Here is a 7,779-nt window from a genome sequence, read left to right as displayed (position 1 = left end):
ACCAGCTCCGCGACGCCCCTGCTGATGCTCCAGCTGCTCCAGCCGCCGCTGACACTGCCATCGCCGCCCTCCTCCTCCTCCTCCCCAACGGCGACTGACCCATGATGCCGCCGCCGGCCGCCACCATCACCATCAACCCTCCCATCAACCCTCCCACCCACCAAATCCCCCCGCCCCCTCGCATCGAACCCGCCCACCTCCCCCTCCCCCTCCCCCTCCCCCTCACCTACCGTCCCCTTTCTCTTTCCCTTCCCCCTCGCCGCCGACCCGCTGCTCGTCGTCGTCCTCCTCCTCGCCGAGAAAAAGCGACGTAACCGCGCGACGGCCCCGACTTCAACGTCAGCCGCCGCCGCCGCCGCCGCCGCTGTTGCTGCTGTTGCTGCTGTTGCTGTTGCTGTTGTCGTCGCCGACTGTGTCCGCGGGTTCCGTTTGCTATGAGTCAACACGCCGCCGCCATTGTTATAGCCATCGCCATCGCCATCGCCATCGTTACGCTTGCGCAAAGGCAACGGTGGCGGCGGCGGCGGTGGCCAAATGTTGGGGTGGAAGCGATGGTGGCGGTGGTGGTGGTTTGGGAGACGGGGGAGGTAGGGATTTTCGGTGTCGGTAGTAGGGGCGGCGGGGCGGGGCGATGGTGACGGGTTTGCGGCGGGTGGAGGGGACGTCGGGGTGGTGGTGGTGGTGGTGGTGGCCGTCGTGGCTTGGGGGCGTAGTGAGGTCGGTTCGCCGCCGTCGTTGTCGATGTCGCCGTCGCTGTCGTCGGTTGGGTTGTAGTCACCATCTCCTCCTCCTCCTCCTTCTTCTTCGTCGTCGTCATCGCTGTCACGGAACCTGTACCTCTTCCACAGCTCCCTCTTTAGCTTCACCTGTGACGGCGTTGGCGACAGCGCCATCGTCGTCGTCGTCATTTCCGCCGCGAAATCTCTCTCGATTACCCCCGATTTGTTGGGAGCGTGTGGCTCCCGCTTCGCCGTGCCGTATTTTGGACCGTTATCGCGGTGGTCGTCCATGGTCGCGGCGGTCGTACCAAGACTGTGGCGAAGTTGTGTGTGCTGGGTGAGCGTGGATAGTGGGCGATATTGGTGGAGCAGAAAACGTGGTGCTTCACTTCTTCTGCCCGCACGATCAGTAGAGGCCGTCTGGCACGAGTCTGTTCTGAATGGTGAACGGTCGGTTGTCGTGGTGTAAACAAAGTCCGTGAAGTGGACCAGATAATGGAGAGTAGAGGTGATAGGTTCGGATTCGGACTCGAACCAAGTCGCTGCTAGCAACTCTTTTTGGGTCAGTCCGCGGGCAAAAGCATTTACGTCATAAGTTTGACGATTACCTTAGAACTGCTGTCAGTTATCCCAGTCAGCAGGGTGAGCAATTGTCGCAGAAAGAGGTAGAAAAGACAGACCGCGGCCTAAGAAAGGTTAATCTATATCAATTAGGCCAAGGTAGCACTGCCGTTGGAGCAATGGGCAAAAAAGCACTTCAGGTCGGCTTACACCCATCGGCCGCCCTCTATGCGAGCCCAACCCAGCTTGGTGCAGAAACCGTAGTATGACACCAAAGAAGAGCCTGTCATATCAGTCAAGTATCTTCACTTTCCGCATAACGCAGACAAGAGAACATATGAGCCATCTGACGGCAAACACCAACATGAACAGAAGTGTAGGATTAAAACGCGTTGATTGCTTGCTGTAGACGAGATCGCTTGTGTGCCAATGTCCAGACTTGCCGCCGCCCTTGATAAAAATGTATGAAGAGTTGCTCCTGAGGGAGGCCCCACTTGTCCCATTCTGGAAGGGAATCGGAAAGGAAAATCGAAAAGGATAGGAAAAGAATTGCCAAAGAAGGAGGGCATGGAGCTATCCTAGGGGTTTCAGGTCTCTGAATCGCCCGAAACTCCAGGAGGCCCAGACAAACACGTGAAGGTGCAGGCACGTTCGCGATGCAGCGTATATACAGACATACGAACCAAACATGCGGGGCCTGCCGGATGCCGCGCGCTTGAACGAAACCACGCTTTGTGGGTATCCGCATTGCAAGTTTTCACCGCTTGTTAATTGGGTGTTCAATCCTCGTCTAACGACGCCGACCCTGCTTTCTGCACCTCATAGCACGCTTTCTTCAACATCTCGAACGTCAACATTGTAGTCATTGCTGCTGGGACAGCACGAACCATGTTCGTTCCCATACCGTTGTAAAACGCCTGCCAACCTTCTTCCCGAAGAATTGTTTTGCATGTCCTTATCAGGCCGCGGTACCGGGGCAAGTTGACCATGCCATCGGAGGATGCAGCACCTTGCGGATGTCTCTTGGCATTCCGCGCATCCAGTGCGCCCCTGAAAGAAATGTCCTCGTGCGAGTGTGATGGTAGAGTGCGCTGCTGTGTTTGCAGGCGCGTTCTGAGAACCTCGTGTGGGTATGTTGCAGACGTCGCACAAATCTTACTGAGGAAAGTGGCCGCCAGGATGCCAATAGTGTGCGTGTCGCTTTCCCCGGCCATGTTCTGGCCCATCTCCAGTCCTGTGAACTGCGTCTTGAAGTATTCGTAGAGAGGAAATTGGATCGCAACGTGTGTCAATCCAAGCAAAGCCGGGCCCAGACCAGAGTAGAAAGCCAGAATCCCCTCAGTACGGTACATCTTGCGGGCGGCATCCAGAGTCCCTTTGTAGTGCCAGGGGGGCCGCGCGTCTTCAGAAGCGCGTGAGCTGACCTGCGACATGAGGCGGGTCTTGATGACCCAGATGGGGTTTGTTGTTATGGTGGAGCAGGCGCCGGCCGTGATGGACGCGCAGACGCGGGCGAGCCACTTGTTGTCTCGTCGGGAGTCAGTCAGATGCACAGGCACAGAGCACAGCCGATGACGCACCTATGTTGTTGTAGTAGAGGTCTTTGGACCCTTCGTACACACTCATGTACACCGCCCATGTTGGGAGGTATCCGAGCAGCATGGGGCCGAGACCTCGATACATGCCACGCACGCCATCCTCGCGCCAAATCACTCTCGCTGTCCCGAACAGGCCGTGGTATAGTGCTTTAGAGGGCGAGAGCTTTGCGCCGTTGTTAGGGCGGCGGAAGGCCCCCTGTGCTTGCAGTTTCGTCTTAATGACGTCGAGCGGGCAGGTTACAATGCCAGAAGCTACGCCGGCCATAGCGCCGCAGAAACTATTGATGGAAGATGGCGGCAGACGGGAGAAATAGACGGCTACGCTCTTCGGCATTGTGCGGCCATTGTGGTCGGCGGCGGTGGTGGGCGCAGGCGCGGTGGAGGGTGGAGTCGTCATTTTGGCAGGTGCGCCTGGGATTTAGTGAGTCGTCGGCGCTCTTGGTCGCATGCACTCTCAAGTAATGGAGCCGCACCTCCCGGTGTAGGCGCCTCCGCAGTGTGCGGCCCCGCGGCACTTGAGGGTCAGCGGTTGACGGTGGTATCCATTGACAATCTGCGAAGGCTTGAGGATAGCGAGTCGGCAGAGGTGGGTAGAATAGCGGCGGCGGATGGTACTGGCAGCGCGGGGCACACGGCGGACGGGCGACGTAAATGGAGGTGGTTTGGTGGAGTACCGCGTCCCGGCGTGTGTTGCGGACAATAATGATCTGGAGCGCGGGCGCGGTGGACGTCAGAAGGTGGGTGGGGGTGCCCGGAATTGGAGCTAAGAAATTAATCCATAATCCATGGCCGGTCATGCGTCGCAAGTCCCAGCACAAGGGCGGCCACCGCCCCGATTGGATTGGCGCGCACGCTTAGAGGCGGATGCGAGATCGGCCGGGTCTGATGGGCGTGCTGATTGGCTGGCGTCAGTTGCCCAATGAGCACGCGCGCGAAGCCCTGACGCCAAGCCCTTCCTCGCCCGGTGTCGACGTCGAACTTCTGACGGGCATTTGCTACCAGCCGCAGAGCCTCGAGCACGCCCGCATCTCCACTCCTACGCCTCCCCCGCCGCACATCGCCACAATGAGCACCCCGTCCGTCGCCAGCTTCATCGTCAAGCGCCCCTGGTTGCGCGGGTGGATCCAGCCGCTCTCCAACTGGTACACTGACGTGCGTCCCCGTCGCCCGCTGTCCCAGCTCCGCCTGCACCGCTGACCCATCTCGCACTGCAGCTCGCCGGTCACCGCAAGCTCGGTCTGAGGTATGCCTTCCTCTCCAGCAACCAATGGCCTGCTGCTGGCCCTCCTCGTCCCCTCCGCAAACTCTCAATTCCCGACATGGCCGATCGTCTCTAACGCCTTTCGCTCCGTAGGGCCGATGACCTGATTCCCGAGGAGTCTGAGACGGTCCAGCTGGCTCTCAAGCGCCTCCCTCCCAAGGAGGCCTACGACCGTGTCTTCCGCATGCGTCGCGCTTTCCAGGTACGATGAACATGGCAGGAACAACGGGTGGGGATGATTGGCTAATGGAAATAAAGTGCTCGCTCGCGCACCAGCTCCTGCCCAAGGAGCAGCAGACCAAGCCCGAGGAGGTATGCAATGGACTGGATCTGCCATTGGGGAGAATACGCGACTTGCTAACTCCTCCCAGGACACTCCCTACCTGACCCCCATCATCCAGGAGATCGAGGCCGAGCTTAAGGAGCGTGAGGATCTGGAGGCTATGGTCATCAAGAAGCCGGCAAAGAGGTCGTAAATACCACGCGCGGATCAGCAGAAGATGAACAAGAGCACATTTGTATAGACAGAAGGTGCTAGCCAGAACAGGTGTCGCCGCAGTCCGTGTGCTTTAGACTGTACACTACCAAAGAGAAACGATGAAGGGAAGGCCTTTTTTTAATCTCCTTTCAGGTGCACGCATGGACTTGCGCAGCCACGCGACGTTCGCATGTGCTCAGCTGAGCCAATTCTCGGGAAGCGGAAGTGCATGGCCAGGCAAGTGCTGTCGCAGCAAATCAAAAACACATTCAATTGATGTAATTGCCAAGCCGGAAATACATGAATGCTCTCGAGCCATTTCTGAGCACGCACTTTGGAATCGCGTTTCGACGTTGTATACATGGCATTGACTCGGGTTGGAGCGTCGTGGTTCGCCCGGAGCCACGGTTCGGATAATTGCATCTGGCTCCTATTCCCCATCATCTTCCGTCCACCCGCAGGTACAAGGTCATCCAACCAACCAGCGCAGAGACGGCAATTAATAATACGCCAAGGATGAGGCAGCTTACGGAACCGATTCCAGGCAACAGCAGCCCATGTGACTTCGCGAGAGCCTGCTCCCCGCTACAACGTCATTCTTGTCGCGACTTGAACCTTACCGCGTCGACCACCTTTCCATGTTTCGACTCCTCCCCTCCACCACATCCACGCATTTGCTTTTCTTACGCGTCAAGTCTACCCGCCCACTCACAATCACCGCACTTTTTCGTTCCAGCCAGCGGAATCACTTGGCTCGTTTTGCCACTATGTCGTCCGCCAGAAGATCTGCCCGCATCCAAGCCAATCAGTCTGCTAGTCCAGCCATTCCTGATATCCAAGCCGAAGCCCCTATTCCGAAATCCAAAACGAACAAGAAGGCCAAGGACCCCCCTCCCGCGGTTCAACCCTCAAGCAAGAAACGCGGCCGACCCTCAAAGAGCGCCGACTCAGCTGCACAGCCAATTAACAACAACCATCTCAGCCCATCACCCGCCGAACCACCCGTAACCATCAACGCCGAAACCAGCGCATTCGTCACCCCCCTCACGCCCACCATCAAGCGCCGCAAAACCACCACCGCCAAGCAGGATGACCCATCTCCAACCAAGCCCCCACCCTTCACCCCCACGCCCTCAGCCGTCGGGCTGATGGCGTCGTCCTCCCCGCTCAACGGCGGCGCAGACGCAGCTTCTCCCATCAAGCGCCGCGCCACGAAGCCGCGCCTCGCAGAACCGCACGCCACCAACGCGCCGCTGTCGACGCCGGGCGGGTCGCGCATGGTCGCCTACTCGGCCGACGTGCCCGAGGCGAGCGAGGTCGCGCTGGCGGAAGCCATTGCCGGCGCGGCGACGGTGCTGCCCGACACGACGACGGAGAACCTGCTCGAGAGGGCGTGTGAGCATTTGATCCGTGTGGATCCGAGGCTGAAGGTGGTTATCGAGAAGCATCCGTGTAAGATTTTCTCGCCCGAGGGCCTGCAGGAGGATGTCGATCCGTTCAAGGCGTTGGTGAGCGGGATCCTGGCGCAGCAGGTGAGTTGGCGATGATGTTTTCTTTCGTCGCCTTTCTTGATCACTGGGGACAACCATGTTCAACTTGCGGCGGGCTCGGCTTGATGGTTCTTTTCAATGCCCCCGATACACGCCTTCCAGGGCGTTGCTAAAGTAGATGACGAGTGCTAATAAAGTTCTACAGGTATCGGGTGCGGCAGCCAAATCCATCAGGAACAAGTTCATCGCCCTCTTCCCCAACACTAATGACTCCCCTACCTTCTTTCCCGATCCCACCTCAGTTGCCGCCGCAGACATTTCCTTTCTGCGCACTGCGGGCCTCTCCGGACGCAAGGCCGAGTATGTGAAGGGATTGGCCGAGAAGTTCGCGTCTGGAGAGCTATCCGCGCAGATGCTGGTACAGGCGTCCGACGCCGAGGTCATCGAGCGGCTAATCGCCGTGCGCGGCCTCGGTCGCTGGAGCGTCGAGATGTTTGCTTGTTTCGCCTTGAAGCGCATGGATGTATTCAGCACCGGAGATCTCGGTGTCCAGAGAGGCATGGCCGCGTGGTTGGGTAAGGATGTTGCGAAATTGAAGTCCAGTGGCAAGGGAGGAAAATGGAAATACCTGGGCGAGAAGGAGATGCTGGAGCATTCCGCAAAGTTTGCGCCTTACAGGTAAGTGCATTTCTCTCGGATTTTCCTATCATACGAACGCACGAGCTACTGCCCCAGAATTCCATATTGGAGATGTTGGAACACTGGTCAGGATCAGCTCGATTTTATCGATGCTTCACTTCTTCTGCGGCCAATGGACCATTCCTTCATTTCCCGCCGCCCTAGTTTCGCCTTGACCGTATTGCACTCCCTCTTTCCTCTGTTTCTGATTTTTCTTTTCTTTTCCTTCGTGGCGTTTTGGGGGCGATTGCTTGTCACGGGTTGGAATCACAAGTGAGGCGTTGTCTTGCTCGAAGAGCGGGCAAGGCGAGACATTCGAATATCCATTTTTACTAACTAGAGAATTTCCCAAACACAGGAGCCTTTTCATGTGGTACATGTGGAGGGTCGAGGACGTCGACATTGACGCCCTAACAACGTGAGTGTCGCGCCAATCTGAAATGTACAATCAAACTAGAGGTGTCGGGGATTACGAAAATACTCAACGGAAACGGGTAGACCAGAGATCGTGTTCAGAGCTCGAGACGGTGATGCTCCACTTCCCGAAGCCAGAGCAGATCTCGACAAAAATGATACACGTAGCATAGATCTCCCTCCCGTTGTCCTTTAAGGAACAGAAAAAGGAACGAAAAAGCAAGCATTCCTGCCCCCACCCGCGCGCACGCGCCCGTGGGGCCTGCTGCTGCTGAGACGACTTTGCTGCTCCCTCCCTTACCATGATTCCCAACCTGACCGGAGGGTTGTCTGATCATCACGCAAGCAACGTCATGTTGCAACTTGTTTTGCAACATCTACATTTCCTCCCCATTTCTCTCTCTCTCTCCCATCCCTTCCCCTGCCTACCTGCCTGCCTGCCTGCCCCATATCCCTGCTCGCTGCCACCGCCCCGTTTTTCACCTCTCGTCTATTCTTGCCGTGCGCCAGGAATCCGAACGCAACGCATGCACAACATACATACAAACGACCCTGGCTTCCTCCCATCCCCTCCCTCCCC

The 7,779-nt window shown here is 57.7% G+C and overlaps 4 protein-coding genes across 4 annotated transcripts; 2 read left to right on the top strand and 2 right to left on the bottom strand.

The window, feature by feature from the left end:
* Nucleotides 1-339: 339 nt before the first annotated feature.
* Nucleotides 340-1,010, bottom strand: BKCO1_29000110 (uncharacterized protein; the record flags this gene model as incomplete). The annotated part of the gene is made up of 2 exons (XM_020273767.1): nt 340-388; nt 445-1,010. 2 exons carry the CDS (start codon nt 1,008-1,010, stop codon nt 340-342), a joined length of 615 nt encoding a protein of 204 aa, XP_020129835.1.
* A 1,049-nt stretch (nt 1,011-2,059) lies between these two features.
* BKCO1_29000109 (mitochondrial folate transporter carrier) lies at nt 2,060-3,275 on the bottom strand (the record flags this gene model as incomplete). The annotated part of the gene is made up of 2 exons (XM_020273765.1): nt 2,060-2,808; nt 2,861-3,275. 2 exons carry the CDS (start codon nt 3,273-3,275, stop codon nt 2,060-2,062), a joined length of 1,164 nt encoding a protein of 387 aa, XP_020129886.1.
* A 488-nt stretch (nt 3,276-3,763) lies between these two features.
* Nucleotides 3,764-4,615, top strand: BKCO1_29000108 (ubiquinol-cytochrome c reductase complex 14 kda protein; the record flags this gene model as incomplete). Its single annotated transcript, XM_020273764.1, has 5 exons — nt 3,764-4,030; nt 4,093-4,121; nt 4,233-4,341; nt 4,398-4,451; nt 4,511-4,615. 5 exons carry the CDS (start codon nt 3,764-3,766, stop codon nt 4,613-4,615), a joined length of 564 nt encoding a protein of 187 aa, XP_020129885.1.
* A 769-nt stretch (nt 4,616-5,384) lies between these two features.
* BKCO1_29000107 (dna-3-methyladenine glycosylase) lies at nt 5,385-7,207 on the top strand (the record flags this gene model as incomplete). The annotated part of the gene is made up of 3 exons (XM_020273763.1): nt 5,385-6,149; nt 6,313-6,785; nt 7,144-7,207. The coding sequence occupies 3 exons, from the start codon at nt 5,385-5,387 to the stop codon at nt 7,205-7,207; spliced, it is 1,302 nt and encodes a 433-aa protein (XP_020129888.1).
* Between the last annotated feature and the right edge of the window lie 572 nt (nt 7,208-7,779).

The sequence above is a fragment of the Diplodia corticola genome (assembly GCF_001883845.1).
Source record: "Diplodia corticola strain CBS 112549 chromosome Unknown scaffold29, whole genome shotgun sequence".
Taxonomy (NCBI): Eukaryota; Fungi; Ascomycota; class Dothideomycetes; order Botryosphaeriales; family Botryosphaeriaceae; genus Diplodia; species Diplodia corticola.
This window is presented reverse-complemented; position numbering and strand designations above follow the sequence as displayed.